Source organism: Bos mutus, chromosome 8 (genome assembly GCF_027580195.1).
Source record: "Bos mutus isolate GX-2022 chromosome 8, NWIPB_WYAK_1.1, whole genome shotgun sequence".
Taxonomy (NCBI): Eukaryota; Metazoa; Chordata; class Mammalia; order Artiodactyla; family Bovidae; genus Bos; species Bos mutus.
The window spans coordinates 3,023,018-3,040,372 of NC_091624.1; the positions used below are offsets into that span (position 1 = coordinate 3,023,018).

General features: G+C 50.5%; 1 protein-coding gene across 9 annotated transcripts in view; it reads left to right on the forward strand.

Moving 5' to 3' along the window:
• CDK5RAP2 (CDK5 regulatory subunit associated protein 2) overlaps positions 1-17,355 on the forward strand; it is a 183,465-nt gene that overhangs the window by 33,716 nt on the left and 132,394 nt on the right. For all 9 annotated transcript variants that reach the window (XM_070375007.1, XM_070375005.1, XM_070375008.1 and 6 more), the window contains exons 6-7: positions 8,951-9,074; positions 11,917-12,071. In XM_070375007.1, the coding sequence (XP_070231108.1) occupies positions 8,951-9,074; positions 11,917-12,071 (279 nt within the window). The remainder of the gene's footprint in view (positions 1-8,950; positions 9,075-11,916; positions 12,072-17,355) is intronic.

Here is a 17,355-nt window from a genome sequence, read left to right on the forward strand (position 1 = left end):
TGGCGGAGGAGCTCAACGGCGGCCTGGGGCACAGCTGCCCTGCGAGGGCTTCCCCAGTGGCTCCGTGGTGAAGAATCTGCCTGCAAGGCGGGAGATGCAGGTTTCTATCCCCATGTTGGGAAGATCCCCTGGAAAAGGAAATGGCAACCCACTCCAGCATTCTTATCTGGGAAATCCCATGGACAGAGGGTCCTGCTGTCCACGGGTCACGGAGTTGGACATGACGAGCGGCTGAAACACGCCTGCAGCTGCGCTGCGCTGGGCCGGGCTCCACGGTCCCTGTTGCCGTGGCCCAGCCGGCAGCCAGCGTGGACGGCTGTGGGCTCGGGGGAGGCTAGACGGCCCCGGTCCAGGCTTCTCGGGCTGCGCTGACCTTGCACACGTGCTGTCTTCTCAGTGGGTGAGTGATGGATGAATGAGTGAACCAGACTAACCCGTTGGTGGTGGTGTTTCTGCCTTTTCTCTGCCGTGTGGCTCGCAGGATCTTGGTTTCTCATGGAACCCGGGCCCACGGCACTGAAAGCACTGAGCCCAAAGCACTGGGCTGCCAGGGGCTCCCTAATGCGTTGTTTTCGTTGGTTGCTTTTGTCATTGTTTGGGAGCAACGTCGTTCTCTGGGCAGGGAGTCAAATCGACTTTACCAAGCCGGGAAACCAGTAGTAGAATTCGGTCTGTTGCATGCTCAGCGCCCTGCCTGCTGCGGATCTTGGCCAGGACTTGTTTCTAGCCAGGCGTGTGTACATGGAGACCCAGACTCACAAAGGCTACGCGCACGCCTCGATACCAGCACACCGGGCTGAGCGTTCCATGGCTGGTGCCCACGTTTGTATGCATCGATTCCCCAAGGGCCTAGACTGGAGTTTGGGGCCCTTTCTTGATCTGATCAGCTTAATTAATTTATTCAGAAAATACTTCTCAAGCAGTTGTTACGTGCCGTACTGCCTAGGTTCCTGAGACTAGAGCGGCGGCCCAGACAGACAGGTGGGGCTTACATCCTGGCAGCAGTGGTGGGGATCGAGTACTTGGAAATACAGATCTGTAAATACAAACTGCGAAAAGAGCTCGGAGAAGAAAGGGCGCCCTGAGAGCAAGCGCAGCGGCCGTAGGTGCGTAACGAGGTCTGCGGCCGGGGAGGCGGCGTTTGCGATGATCCTGGGGGCAAGTAGGCCTTAAGGGGAAGAGGGGAGAGTCTTGGAGGAGACGGGGGTGTGCACGTCTCAGGTGATCCAGCGTGCCTCGGGGCTCAGGCTCGTCTTGCAGGGTCTTGAGGCCACGCTAGAGATTTTGGTCTTTTATCCTGAGATCCCATGAAAACAGTCATGAGTTTTAAGCCACTGATACAATCAGGGCTTTGTTTTTGTTTTTAAAAAGGTCACTCTGGAGGCCGAGTGGGGAATGTTTTGTGGGGGGAGCTGGGGTGGAAGCAGGGAAGCGAGTTCAGTAGTTGAGCTGAGAGACTCGTGATGAGCTGTTGGCAGGGACTGGGTGGACATTTGGGAAGCACAGTCCACAGGGCTGGGTAAGGGGTAGGCAGAGTGATGTCAAGGAAGCCTCCCAGGGCAGAGTTTCTACGTAAGAATATTCACAGTGACTCCACTGCTCCAGCCTGCTCTCCACCAGCGCCTCGTCCCAAATGGCACGCAGATACTAAGCATGCCCTGCCCCTGCGGCTCTGGCTTTGCCCTGGCAGGACTCTCTGCTTCCCCATTCGCTGCCGGCCCTGGTGACTCTCCTGCCGCCTCCCCGCCGTAGAGGCCCAGGCTGAGTCCTGTGGCTGCTTGCAGGCCCCACCTCAGCCCCTCCGGAAACTCCTCTGGCAACCGTGATGATCCCATATGCACATCACACTTCACCGTTGATAAGATGCTTTCAGGCTCATTCACCTTCCATCATTATCCTGGGAGCTAGGCAGCTTTCTCAGAAACCTCCTTTTCATCAAGGAGGGGAATTCAGGTCTGGAGAAGGGAAAGAGTGCAGCAAAACCGCTTAGAAAGACCAGAGCTGGAATTAGGACTGGAGTCCCTGACTTGTAGCCCAGCGCTAGGTTTTGGGTACTTGATTTTCCTGCGTGTGATTCTCACTTCTCCAGCATGACTGTACACCTGGTGAGGCCCCGAGTCTGCTCCCCTACCTGAGTGGAGGCGGGGCCCGTGGAAAGGGCAGGGGCCCTGGCTAGCGGCCGGGTCTTTGGCTTCTGAGTCTTGGCTTCTCCGCTGTTCTTGCTTCCTGGGGCCTTTGTGTGGATCAGATCAGATCAGTCACTCAGTTGTGTCCGACTCTTTGCGACCCCATGAATCGCAGCACGCCAGGCCTCCCTGTCCATCACCAACTCCCGGAGTTCACTCAGACTCATGTCCATCGAGTCAGTGATGCCATCCAGCCATCTCCTCCTCTGTCGTCCCCTTCTCCTCCTGCCCCCAATCCTCCCAGCATCAGAATCTCTTCCAGTGAGTCAACTCTTCGCATGAGGTGGCCAAAGTACTGGAGTTTCAGCTTTAGCATCATTCCTTCCAAAGAAATCCCAGGGCTGATCTCCTTCAGAATGGACTGGTTGGATCTCCTTGCAGTCCAAGGGACTCTCAAGAGTCTTCTCCAACACCACAGTTCAAAAGCATCAATTCTTCAGCGCTCAGCCTTCTTCACAGTCCAACTCTCACATCCATACATGACCGCAGGAAAAACCATAGCCTTGACTAGACGAACCTTTGTTGGCAAAGTAATATCTCTGCTTTTGAATATGCTATCTAGGTTGGTCATAACTTTCCTTCCAAGGAGTAAGCGTCTTTTAATTTCGTGGCTGCAGTCACCATCTGCAGTGATTTTGGAGCCCAGAAAAATAAAGTCTGACACTGTTTCCACTGTTTCCCCATCTGTTTCCCCTGAAGTGATGGGACCGGATGCCATGATCTTTGTTTTCTGAATGTTGAGCTTTAAGCCAACTTTTTCACTCTCCACTTTCACTTTCATCAAGAGGCTTTTGAGTTCCTCTTCACTTTCTGCCATAAGGGTGGTGTCATCTGCATATCTGAGGTTATTGATATTTCTCCCAGCAATCTTGATTCCAGCTTGTGTTTCTTCCAGTCCAGCATTTCTCATGATGTACTCTGCATATAAGTTAAATAAACACGGTGACAATATACAGCCTTGACGAACTCGTTTTCCTATTTGGAACCAGTCTGTTGTTCCATGTCCAGTTCTAACTGTTGCTTCCTGACCTGCATACAGATTTCTCAAGAGGCAGATCAGGTGGTCTGGTATTCCCATTTTCCACAGTTTATTGTGATCCACACAGTCAAAGGCTTTGGCATAGTCAATAAAGCAGATTTTGAAATAGATGTTTTTCTGGAACTCTCTTGCTTTTTCCATGATCCAGCAGATGTTGGCAATTTGATCTCTGGTTCCTCTTCCTTTTCTAAAACCAGCTTGAACATCAGGAAGTTCACGGTTCACATATTGCTGAAGCCTGGTTTGGAGAATTTTGAGCATTACTTTACTAGTGTGTGAGATGAGTGCAACTGTGCGGTAGTTTGAGCATTCTTTGGCATTGCCTTTCTTTGGGATTGGAATGAAAACTGACCTTTTCCAGTTCTGTGGCCACTGCTGAGTTTTCCAAATTTGCTGGCATATTGAGTGCAGCACTTTCACAGCATCATCTTCCCAGGATTTGAAATAGCTCAACTGGAATTCCATCACCTCCACTAGCTTTGTTCGTAGTGATGCTTTCTAAGGCCCACTTGACTTCACATTCCAGGATGTCTGGCTCTAGGTGAGTGATCACACCATCATGAATATCTGGGTCATGAAGATCTTTTTTGTACAGTTCTTCTGTGTATTCTTGCCATCTCTTCTTAATATCTTCTGCTTCTGTTAGGTCCATACCATTTCTGTCCTTTATCGAGCCCATCTTTGCATGAAATGTTCCTTTGGTATCTCTGATTTTCTTGAAGAGATCTCTAGTCTTTCCCGTTCTGTTGTTTTCCTCTATTTCTTTGCATTGATCGCTGAAGAAGGCTTTCTTATCTCTTCTTGCTATTCTTTGGAACTCTGCCTTCAGATGTTTATATCTTTCCTTTTCTCCTTCGCTTTTCACTTCTCTTCTTTTCACAGCTATTTGTAAGGCCTCTCCAGACAGCCATTTTGCTTTTTTGCATTTCTTTTCCATGTGAATGGTCTTGATCCCTGTCTCCTGTACAATGTCACAAACCTCATTCCATAGTTCATCAGGCACTCTATCTATCAGATCTAGGCTCTTAAATCTATTTCTCACTTCCACTGTATAATCATAAGGGATTTGATTTAGGTCATACCTGAATGGTCTAGTGGTTTTCCCTACTTTCTTCAATTTAAGTCTGAATTTGGCAATAAGGAGTTCATGGTCTGAGCCACAGTCAGCTCCTGGTCTTGTTTTTGCTGACTGTATAGAGCTTCTCCATCTTTGGTTGCAAAGAATATAATCAATCTGATTTCGGTGTTGACCATCTGGTGATATCCATGTGTAGAGTCTTCTCTTATGTTGTTGGAAGAGGGTGTTTGTTATGACCAGTGCATTCTCTTGGCAAAACTCTATTAGTCTTTGCCCTGCTTCATTCCATATTCCAAGGCCAAATTTGCCTGTTACTCCAGGTGTTTCTTGACTTCCTACTTCTGCATTCCAGTCCCCTATAATGAAAAGGACATCTTTTTTGGGTGTTAGTTCTAAAAGGTCTTGTAGGTCTTCATAGAACCGTTCAACTTCAGCTTCTTCAGCATTACTGGTTGGGGCATAGACTTGGATTACTCTGATATTGAATGGTTTGCCTTGGAAACGAACAGAGATCATTCTGTCGTTTTTGAGATTGCATCCAAGTACTGCATTTCAGATCCTTTTGTTGACCATGATGGCTACTCCATTTCTTCTGAGGGATTCCTGCCCGCAGTAGTAGATATAATGGTCATCTGAGTTAAATTCACCCATTCCAGATCATTTCAGTTCGCTGATTCCTAGAATGTTGACATTCACTCTTGCCATCTCCTATTTGACCACTTCCAATTTGCCTTGATTCATGGACCTGACATTCCAGGTTCCTATGCAATATTGCTCTTTACAGCATCAGACCTTGCTTCTATCACCAGTCACATCCACAGCTGGGTATTGTTTTTGCTTTGGCTCCATCCCTTCATTCTTTCTGGAGTTATTTCTCCACTGATCTCCAGTAGCATATTGGGCACCTACTGACCTGGGGAGTTCCTCTTTCAGTATCCTATCATTTTGCCTTTTCATACTGTTCATGGGGTTCTCAAGGCAAGAATACCAAAGTAGTTTGCCATTCCCTTCTCCAGTGGACCACATTCTATCCGATCTCTCCACCATGACATGCCCATCTTGGGTTGCCCCACAGGCATGGCTTAGTTTCATTGAGTTAGACAAGGCTGTGGTCTTAGTGTGATTAAATTGACTAGTTTTCTGTGAGTATGGTTTCAGAGTGTCTGCCCTCGGATGCCCTCTTGCAACACCTACCGTCCACTTGGGTTTATCGTACCTTGGGCGTGGGGTATCTCTTCACGGCTGCTCCAGCAAAGTGCAGCCATTGCTCCTTACCTTGGACGAGGGGTATCTCCTCACCGCCGTCCTTCCTGACCTTCAACGTGGGATAGCTCCTCTAGGCCCTCCTGCACACGCGCAGGCGCCTTGAACGTGGGGTTGCTCCTCTGGCCCCTGCCCCTGGCCTCGGACGCGGGTAACTCCTCTCGTCGCCGCCCCTGACCTCCGACGCGGGGCAGCTCTTCTCGGCCGTTCCTGCGCCGTCGCAGTCTGGCAGTCTCGGCTGCTGCCCCTGACCTCGGACGTGGGGTAACTCCTCTTGGCCGCCACCCTTCAGGCATGGGGTCCTCCCGGCTTCTGCCCCTGACCTCGGACGTGGGGTAGCTCCTCTCAGCCGCGCTTGGCGCGCCGGTCGCAGCCGCCTGCGCCTGGCGCGCCGGTCGCAGCCGCGTGGCTCTGTGCTGCGTCCACTGAGCACCTGCTGAAGGTACCTGCCCTGGCCCTGAACTGCCCAGCATCAGTTACAGGAAAAGGCCTTGCTTTTCCTAAAGACCACCTCTAGGATAGGAAGAATCAAGAGGAAATGTTGAGGATTAAAAAGGATAGCGAGGGTGGTGTTCCCAGAAAAGTTCTTTCTTGTATTGGGTGGAAAGCTGGGTTAGAGCCGCTTCTCTAAACCCTTTCTCTCCTTCGGTCTTGGTGTCTGTCTCATCTCTTGCGCCAGATTCTGTAAAGAGAAGTTTCTATAAAGAAAGGAGAGAACTAACATTTTTTAAAAACGTGTATTTTTAATTGGAAGATAATTGCTTTGCAGTGGTTTTGGTTTCTGCTGTACAGCAGTGTGAATCAGCTGTAAGTTTACATGTAACCCCTCCCTCTTGAGCTTCCCTTCTACCTTCCAAGAACTAACGTTTATTGAGGTCCTACTGTGGCCCAGATCCTGGGCCTGGTGACATGCTTTATTGCATCTGATTTTATAACAGCTATTTGAGGCAGCCAGTATTCCCATTTGAGTGAAGAGAAAACTGAGGCTCAGCGGATGGGAGGACTTGCCCAGTTCTTCTGGCGGCAGAACTGGGGCTGATTTCCTCTGGAGCTCGCTCCACGTTGCCGTGCAGTAAACATATATGTTTTCTGGCTTTCTATTATTATATTTCTCAGTTACAATAAGGGAGCATTAAGAGCAAAAGCAGACATATTGTCAAGAGTAAATTTTATCTCTGTGGCTTTAAAACACAAACAAAAATAATAATTCCATTAGTAGGGGAAAATTGCACCATACTGCTGAGTATAAATTTTATTGCTACAGTAACTGTAAAATACAAAGATGATAAATGAAAAGTTGGAACATTTATTATTGGGAATACATTTTAGTGGCATAACTAAAACGCACCCGAATTGAATAATGCCAGTACTTGTTAAAAATTGTAGTCAGCCTCTTGACCATGTGTATGATGCAGACTGCAAAACACAGACGTTTGATCGTGGCTGGTATTTGCACTTGCTGGCTGTGGGGGGAGGTGGCGCGGGGTGGAGGGGAGGGTGGTGGAGCCAGTGGTTTTCTACAGAAGTTCCTGTAAAACCGAAGGGGTAAAACATTTGTGGTAGTCAGTGGAAGTTTGGGACTGGAAAAATCCTGTGTTCACGGCTCAGGAGGGGAAAGCTTTTAAAACAGAAATCTTTCAGCCGTGTATAATGCCTCTTGAGGAGTGAATCCCAGACAGTCCTGATCAGGAAATGGTGGAGGGGATTGGGCGGGACCTGAGGACATCTCATGGCATTAATTGGCAGGTGGCCATGGTGGCCTTAGTCCCAGCCCGCGAGGATCTGTTCTTAGCTCAGACACCCGCCGAGGTGGGCAGCGAGGCCGCTCAGCGCCGCTCAGCAGGGGCCAGCACCGCTGTCCTCAGGGACACGGGCTAGCAGGCAGCACTCAGATCAGAGGAGCGACACGCGTGTTAGCATGTTAGTTCTAAGAGGTAATCATCTCATTTGTCAAATGAGGAAACCGAGGTGTAAGAGGTAGTTTAGCCAGAGTCACACTGAGGACATAATAGAGTCAAAATTTGGAAGCAGGTCTGTTCAGCCCCAGACCCCCTGCTCGCTCTTTGCAGTCGTTCACATTGAATTCCATTAATATAATATCATGATACGGGGTGGGAGGCTTCCGAAGGCCTGTTGGTACCAGGGAACAAGATAGGAATGGAGTCTGTATTTGCAGAGACTCGTGTCTGAGATGTGGATGGCAAGCATGGCCCTCTTGACTCTCCATTGTTCTCAGTCAGAAACGCACGTGGCCTGTGCATGAGAGTGTCTGCTCACGTGGCTCCTGGTTGGAAAAATGTTATATACCCTTAAGTAGGGCACGGGAAGCTGGCGATGAATAGATTTATTCTTTTGCCGTTTTTCTGAAAAACGAGCTTTAGGTGGAGCCGTTCCTTTATTATTCTGCCTTCCGGAAATCCGCAGTCACTTTGGAAATCCGATGAGAACTACTCTGAGTCTGTGTCTCAGAAATTCACATCTGACCCTGTTTTTCTCTTTTGAGAACCAAAAGGAAAGGCCATCAGTGGTGGTGGCCCCGTGTCCGGTCCTGGAGCGCCAGCCCCACCACCGCTGGTCAGGTGGAGCGGGCACCCCGTGATGCCCAGCGGCATGAGCTCTGGGTTTTGTGTTGGAGGTGGGGGGGCGCGAGGAGCGGGTGACCCCCTCCCCTTGGGCCCGCAGTCGCCGCTGGTGCTTACAGAACGGTCGTGCTGGGTTTGAGACGCTTTCCCTCCAGTGGCCGACCTTTGCCCTCAGGTTTGTTTTCTTTGCTTCCTGACCCCTTTTCTTTCTTTTCTCTGTGGCTGCACCAGGCGGCACGTTCGGTCCCTGACCAGGGTTTGAGTCTGTGCCCCCTGCAGTGGCCGTGCAGTGTCTTAACCACTGGGCGGCCGCGGGAGTCCCCTGCATCCTGCTCCTTGCACGCTGGTTCGTCACACCTGCTCTCCGCCTTTCCTGCCAGTGGTGGAGGTGTGCTTTATCGGAAGTTTTGTGGTGGGGAATTTGGCAGTAGCTGTCAGATGTCTTGAAAATGTGCTTATCCTTTAACTTAGTAATTCCGTGTTTAGGAATTGACCCTAAGGAAATCACTGGATAGTATACAAACCACATATAAACACATACACAGATATCACATCTACGTGTTTTAATTGAAATATACTTGGCATATAACATTGTGTAGGTTGAAGGTGTACTGCATGATTGATTTAATACATTTATATATTACATTATTTCTGCTTGTGAATTACAAATATTAAAAAAAAAAAGCGCAGCACAGGTCTGTGGGAGAAGGGCCCAGCAGATGTGCTTTGTCTCTTTGGAGCCCCTGGAGTCGCCATGTGACTGTCACTCTTGTGCATTTCACGCCTCTGCTTCTTTTCACAGCAAAGCAGTTGAGAGCCTCGCCGGAGGGGGCGGCTCTGAAGTTCAGCGGGTGAAGGAAGATGCTCAGAAGAAGGTCCGCCAGGTTGAAGATGTCCTGACCAAGAGGATACACCTCTTAGAAGAGGCGAGTCTGCGAGCCCTGAGGAGACTGTTCGTCACAGTGGGTTCATAACAGAGGGGGCAGAATTCTTCTCTGTAACCTGTCAGGGTGTCAGCAGAAGCAAGAGCCCTCCTGAGTGCCTCCTGGCTGCAGCCCTGCTCTGGGCGCTGTGCGTGTGGAATCCGTACCTGCGCACCCTGCACGCCGCCCTTGACCGTCTGTGTCTTGCAGATGAGGGCACGGAGGGACAGAGAGAAACGCGAGTCCAGCCTTAATCCCCGGTTGGACGTTCTTGTTGTTGAGTCTCTAAGTGGTGTCCGTCTCTTTGTGACCCCATAGACTGTAGCCTGCCAGGCTCCTCGGTCCATGGGATTTCCCAGGTAAGAAGACTGGAGCAGGTTGCCATTTTTTCCCACTCCATGGGATCTTCCCGACCCAGGAATCAAACCCGGCTCTCTTGTGTCTCCTGCATTGGCAGATGGATTCTTGACCACTGAGCCACCAGGGAAGCCCATTTAAACTTACAGCTGCTGGTTCTAAAGCCTGTATTTCGGCTGCCACACCACCCTTCTTCTCATCTAGTTCAGTCTCTTTGCAGAAGGGGAAGCTGAGGCCCAGCGAGGGGAGGGCCCACCTAACGCAGCTCAGCCTGGAGCCGGGCTTCCTGACTCGCGTGGCCGCGCGGCCCCGGCCCCAGAGCCCAGCCTCCGGCCCCACCCTGCCCATGCTCCCTGACCGCTCTTCTTGGGGAGCCGCTCGTGTGGCCCTTCTCCCACCGACTCTCAGCCAGGTGCTGCCTGTGACTGGTGGGAGGCAGGAAGCTTCTTGGCCAAAATATATTGTCTCCTAGGTGTTAGAAAGTTTTCCTCCATGTTAAGCTAGTACTGAGGAATAATAGCAGTTCCTTCATTCTTGGTCTTTGAAGTCTTCGTTTCATCTCACTTTCTCTACCCGTAACCTTGATTCTTCTGAGCAGGTAAGAGGGGCGATGACACCTGGATGGAAACAGCAGATCCGCTTGTTCTGTGCTTTGCGGTTGATAACGGTCTTTTCCGTTCTTCCTGTTCACAGCAGCCCCAGGGGGGTGTGTAGGTCCAAAATACAGATGAGGAGACTGGCTCAGAAGGGCGGGGAACCTAGTCTGGATCATAAGCAGCTGAGCTGAAAGCAAAAGGAGAGTCTTTCGAGCACGAATTCTGAAGTTAAAACGTAATTCTGAGACTTCGGGAAACTTCACCTCTTGGCTCAGTCGTCTTGGGTTTCCCGGTTTCGTGCTCCCCGCGTTTTAGGGAAACAGCGTGCCTGGCGTGCGGGGTTGAATTCCTGCTCAGTCACCGGTTTGTCACTGTGGAGAAGACACGTGCCCCTTGAGGCTCAGCTGCCTCGTCTGTGAGATGAGGCCGAAGGCACCTGCCCTGCAGTGATTGTAATAACCTGCAGTGAGCCAGCGATTTATGGGGCTTACCGTGTCTGAGACACCACGTGTCGCGCACCTAAGAAGGGTTTCTTAGCCTTTTCGTACACGGGTTTCGTTCATCCCTTCAGTAGATGTACGAGGTAACTGTCCGTCTTTGAGAACGAACCCCGGGCCGCTGGTGCCGGGTGGGTGCCGGGCGCTCTGGCTGCAGTGCTTCCGGCTGAGCTGCCCCAGCCTGTCTCTCAGGCTGTAATTCCTGGAGTTGAGTGAGGATCACAGATGACATAAATGAAGCTCCTTGCTCAAAGCCTGGCATCAGCAGGCGCTCAGCAAATAATAGGTTCTGCTGTTTTTTGTCTCAGAACATTGGTAAGTTTTCCCCAGCTGCCATCGAGACCTTCAGGCTCTCGCCCTCTTGGGAAGGCGGTGGTGGAGGACGTGCTGTGGCTGGGGCAGGGAGGGGGGCCGGCGTTTGTGGAGTCTCCTGGGATGCAGCCGGCATGTGACAGAGTCTCCAGCGACTCTGGAGAGATGGTGCTCATTCGTTTTCTGTTTCTTGTTTATTTAATTGTTTATTTGGCTGCACCAGGCCCTAGCTGAGGTGCGTGGGGTCTTCAGTTGTGGGTGTGGGCTCTGGTTCCCTGCCCAGGGATCGAACCCCGGCCCCCTGCACTGGGAGCCCTCAGTCTTAGTCCCTGGACCGCCAGCGAGGTTCCTATCCCTGTCTTACAGGTTGGGAGACGGGCTCAGGCAGGTTAGGGGCTACGCGAGGTCACCCAGCGAGTAAGTGGGAGAGCTGGGTTTTGAGCCCGGTTCGATCTGACTTCCCTCTGTGTGGCGCAGTCAGAGGCTGCTGGCCGAGGGCTCACAGATTGAGACCCACCGTCAGGCGACTTTCCTGAGCACCAGGACCTTTCCCCTCACACAGACGCTGCCCACGCCATCTAGACAGTTTCCCTCTGGCTTCTCTGAGCTCTCAGGAAGAACATAGAGTTTCTCACCACCTAAATCACCTTGGAGGTTTAGAAAATGTACTTTCGAGTCGTGTAGTCATTATCTTAAAAAAAAAATAGGGGCAGTGGGGTGTGGGATGAATGTGTATGGGGATGATGGTGACTCTTAGGAATTTATGTATGTTTAGGTGTTGAGAAGCACATTTCTCTTTGTACTCATTGAAGCTGTAAATATTGATCCGATTTTTCAAAACCCCAAATACGGTTCTTGTAGAGTCTTTTCCACTGGAAATGCCTGTTACTCTTCAGGATATAAGAGGGGGAGAATGGCTGGTGAATGTATTTATTACTGATTCTCCCCATGTGTAGTACAATTCAGGGAGGGGAAATGTGCCGGAGAAAAAGTCATAAATATTTATGTTTTAATCCAATTTCCTTTCAAAATGTTCCCAATTGTATTGAAAAATTGCATCAAATGCATTTAATTTAACTCTAGGATGTGAAAGCCGCCCAAGCAGAAATGGAAAAGGCCTTTGCTGGGACAGAATCAGAGAAGGCTCTGCGACTAAGCTTGGAAAGCAAGCTTTCAGAGATGAAGAAGATGCGCGAGGGGGACCTGGAGATGGCTGCGGTCCTGGAAGGGAAGGACAGGTGGGCTCGCACCCCCGTGAGGCTCCGATGTCTATTTGTCTGGCCGTGTGATCCACTACAGGGCCTCCCAGCTGGCCCTAGTGGCAAAGAACCCACCTGCCAGGGCAGGAGACACGACACATGGGTTCCATCCCTGGTCTGGGAAGGTCCCCTGGAGAAGGAAATGGCAGCCCACTCCAGTATTCTTGCCTGGGGAATCCCATGGACGGAGGAGCCTGCTGCGCTGCAGTCCATAGGGTCACAAAGAGTCGGACATGACTGCAGTGTCTTAGCATAGCACGGCATGATCCAAAGCAAGGGAAGGGGTCACCCCCTTCCTATCCTTGTTCCCTTCTTTTTCTACTTGGTCCCCACAGTGAGAAAACTAGGGATAAAATCAGGATGAAAGGAGAAGGAATAGGGTAGTGATATGAGGACAGAGGTGGGGTTAGTAGACAGAAATTCATGCTGACAAGTTCTGCTTATACTAAATTTCGCATCCAGGTTTTGGCCATAAGCTTCCTGGTAGCCAAAGGAAAAAGGGAAAAACAGTCTTGGAGGGCATAGACATATTGCTCACGAGATGGAACAAGCTAGTAACTCCGGAGACACATGTGCAGCTGTCTCTGGGGGGAGGGGCCGCTCTGATTTCTGCTGGCTCTGCTTCGGCCCTCCCTGTGGTGGGACTCTCCTGGGGCTAGAGCCAGTGTGTTCCCTCCCCGGAGGTGGGCCTGCCCAGGAAGCTAAGCTGAGGTCAGAGGTGAGTTCCAAAGCACAGAGCTGGATGAACAGGGCTCTGTGGTCCTGCCCTGGTGAAGTGGGTCCAGATCTGTCACGTGACCGGCCGCCACTGAGCAGAGCCCGCCCTGGGAGGACCTTGCTTGTGTCCTGGGCTCTCACCACCCTTCTCAAAGGTAGGTGATCTAGCCGCTTGATTTCCTTCAATCTGACCTTACGTCTAGTCTGTGTCTCTAGGTCAAATACGGCCCACAGACACTTATATTTGGCCTACACAGTATTTTGGTAACTTTCAATTTGTTGCTAACATTAGGAAGAAAAAATCTAATTTCATGTGAAAGTCTAGATTTCCAGTTTCTCTTAAAAACCTGCAAGGCATGGCAGCAAAACTTCGCACCTCTGAGCTCGACTTTACTCAAACCCAGCTAAAATCTAGTCTGGGATCTGAACCCACCCTCTTTCAATTAGAATCACTCACCTGGTGTCTGGACTTACTGAGGCTCAGGTTCTTTGTGTCTCAGCTCAGAAGGGGTTCAGCGAGAGGCAAAGTGATAGGCAAGAAGTAGATTTATTAATATAAGATGCTTGTGAGAGATGGAGGTGGTCAGGCAAGAGGGCTCTGTCCTGAGGAATAAGTGGGCTACAGTTTTATAATCAAAAGAGAGTTGGAGGCGGGGGAGGGGAAAGATCGCTTTCTTCCTCATTCTTCCAGTAAAGGTCAGGCTTACATCTCTAGCTCCTCCTTTTTTTTGGGGAGGAGAGTGTCTGACCCTGTGAGGTCAAACCAGGACTGTCAGCACTGATTATTCAAATCAGCAGAAGGGTGGTGACTTGTTTTTTCTCTCACTGGATGACCTGGGGCATATTTCGTGCTTTTATTTTGGTAGCAGGCCTGTGCTGCAGTAGCTTCCTTGAGCCGTTGTCAGCTGCAGTGGCCTCCGAAGGTTCCCTAGGCTTGCTCTGTCTATATTCCCTGGCGGCTCAGTCAGTAAAGAATTCGCCTGCAATGTTTGATACCTGGGTTTGATCCTTGGGTTGGGAAGGTCCCTTAGAGGAGGACATGGCGACCCACTCTAGTATCCTTGCCTGGAGAATCCCATGGACAGGGGAGCCTGCGGGCTGCAGTCCATGGGGTCGAGTGGAGTTGGACGCGACTGAGCGACTAAGCACAGCACAGCACATAACCCCCTACTGGGACTTCTACAGCTGCCTGTATAATCATCCTGTTCCGCCCCGAGCAGCAGGGCTGGGCCAGAATCTTGCTGGACCAAGGCTGCTCTCTTAGCAGGGCGGGGGCTCCGGGTTCGCCACAATCTGCTCCTTTTCCATCCCAGTCTAGAACTTGCTTTAAGGTAACTAGAAGGTGAAGTCGTATCCGACTCTTGGTGACTCCATGGACTGTAGCCTGCCAGCCTCTTCCGTCCAGGGGCTTCTCCAGGCAAGAATACCGGATTGGGTTGCCATTTCCTTCTCCAGGGGATCTTCCCAGTTCAGTTCAGTTCAGTTGCTCAGTCTTGTCTGACTCTTTGCGACCCCGTGAATTGCAGCACACCAGGCTTCCCTGTCCATCACCAACTCCCGGAGTTCACCCAAACCCACGTCCATCGAGTTGGTGATGCCATCCAGCCATCTCATCCTCTGTCGTCCCCTTTTCCTCCTTGAGTGCAGCACTTTCACAGCATCATCTTCCAGGATTTGAAATAGTTCAACTGGAATTCCATCACCTCCACCAGCTTTGTTTGTAGTGATGCTTTCTAAGGCCCACTTGACTTCACATTCTAGGATGGCTGGCTCTAGGTGAGTGATCACAGCATCGTGATGATCTGGGTCGTGAAGATCTTTTTTGTACAGTTCTTTTGTGTATTCTTGCCACCTCTTCTTAATATCTTCTGCTTCTGTTAGGTCCATACCATTTCTGTCCTTTATCGAGCCCATCTTTGCATGAAATGTTCCCTTGGTATCTCTAATTTTCTTGAAGAGATCTCTAGTCTTTCCCGTTCTGTTGTTTTCCTCTATTTCTTTGCATTGATCGCTGAAGAAGGCTTTCTTATCTCTTCTTGCTATTCTTTGGAACTGTGCATTCAGATGCTTATATCTTTCCTTTTCTCCTTTGCTTTTCGCTTCTCTTCTTTTCACAACTATTTGTAAGGCCTCCCCAGACAGCCATTTTGCTTTTTTGATTTCTTTTCCATGGGAATGGTCTTGATCCCTGTCTCCTGTACAATGTCACGAACCTCCGTCCATAGTTCATCAGGCACTCTATCAGATCTAGTCCCTTAAATCTATTTCTCACTTCCACTGTATAATCATAAGGGATTTGATTTAGGTCATACCTGAATGGTCTAGTGGTTTTCCCTACTTTCTTCAATTTAAGTCTGAATTTGGCAATAAGGAGTTCATGATCTGAGCCACAGTCAGCTCCCAGTCTTGTTTTTGCTGACTGTATAGAGCTTCTCCATCTTTGGCTGCAAAGAATATAATCAATCTGATTTCGGTGTTGACCATCTGGTGATATCCATGTGTAGAGTCTTCTCTTGTGTTGTTGGAAGAGGGTGTTTGCTATGACCAGTGCATTCTCCTGGCAAAACTCTATTAGTCTTTGCCCTGCTTCATTCCGTATTCCAAGGCCAAATTTGCCTGTTACTCCAGGTGTTTCTTGACTTCCTACTTCTGCATTCCAGTCCCCTATAATGAAAAGGACATCTTTTTTGGGTGTTAGCTCTAAAACGTCTTGTAGGTCTTCATAGAACCGTTCGACTTCAGCTTCTTCAGCATTATTGGTCGGGGTATAGACTTGGATTACTGTGATATTGAACGGTTTGCCTTGGAAACGAACAGAGATCATTCTGTCGTTTTTGAGATTGCATCCAAGTACTGCATTTTGGACTCTTTTGTTAACCATGATGGCCACTCCATTTCTTCTGAGGGATTCCTGCCCGCAGGAGTCTTCCCAACCCAGGGATTAAACCCTGGTCCCCCACATTGCAGGCAGACGCTTTACTGTCTGAGCCGCCGGGGAAGTCACCTTAAGGCAACTAAAGCAGGTCGGTTTTATTGAAGTATAAGTTACATGCGGCACAACAAGTCCGTTTTAAGTGCAGTTTGATGACTTTTTGCCTCTCTAGTTGACTGTGTGATAATTTCAGGTTGGAACCCCTAGAGAGCAGTCTTACTCCTCTTTCCAAGTTTTGGGGGGCATTGCCCCCAAGCTGCCAGTTTCCGCTGTGCTCAATTATTTTAGTCCTTTTGGGGTGCCATAACAAAACATCACAGACTGGGCAGCTTACGAACGATAGAAGCTCACTTCTTACAGGTCTGGAGGCTGGGAGTCCGAGGGCCAGGTGCCAGCGTGGTTGGACCAGGGTCCTCGTCGGGGTCTCAGGCTTCTCGTTGTGTCCCCTCGCTTCCCGGCCTACGGGGTCTTTCTGCAGCTTCATTCATGTTGCCGCTCAGGAGGGTTCTAACCTCACGACTTCAGCTCTTCCCAAAGGCCCCACCTCCTAATCCCATCACCTTTGGGGTTGGGATTTCGGTGCAGGACTCGTATAGGTGGACGTGGATTTTCAGATGCTCCAATCCGCGTTGCTAGGTGCTTCAGCTGCGTTTACTCACGCCTCCCCTTCACCTCCGGCGCTCAGGAAGCTCTGAAACTTCCAAGCCGTTGCTCTTTTATCCTACCGAGATGCTTCCTAGGCTTAGCTAGAAAGACTCTTCTGAGGGTCCGCCAACAAAATGCTAATTGCTGAATGTTTTTTTTTTAAAGTAATCATAGCCACTGCTATTTGTCGAGGTCTGCTGTGTGCCTGGGGTCATGGAGCATTTTAAATAACTTATCTTCATTCCACAGAAGCGAGTGGTCCCCACTTTATAGCCGAGGGAATGCAGACTCAAAGGTTAAATAGCTTGGCTGAGGTCAGGGAGCAGTTCCTACAGGGTAAGGGATAATTCGGTGACCCAGAGAGGGATGTGCTCAGCTCTACCTGAGGGGGCCTGGCTGACCATGGGCGGTGAATGGGTGGGCATCCATCAGGTGGGGGTGGGAGCAGAGTTGTGAGGGGGTTCCGGGTAGACGGAGTGTGGTGGGGCCTCGAGCCGCAGGACGGAGGTCCCTGGAGAGGCCCTGGGGCGGAGAGGGTGGCCGTCAGCAGGGCCGCCGGCCGCCTTGGCCCTTAAGCCAGGGCCTCGAGTGCCTTGCTGAGGAGCTGGCCCTTTACCTTGGCAGCCAGTCTGTTACACGTTGCCCTGAGAAGCCTTGGAAGACGCACTCCTTGTTTTCATTATCACTGCAGCAGCTCATCTCTGTCGGTCCTGTTTCTTTAGCCTCACTGCCAGATTTCCTTGGGAGAGAAGATTTCCCGCTCCACCCCCCGCCCCCCTGCCCCGACCTGGCCCAAATTCATAATCCATGGCTGTCGCTAGTGGGGGCTGATGAAAGTCTTTGAGGAGGAGGGTGACTCGATCTGGCCATAGTCTGGCTGCTCAGGGGGTGGATTGGCCATGACTGGGCTGGAGGTGAGGGGACCGCTGATGCCCCGTGAATTCTGGCCCTTAGTCTCCCACCTGCAAA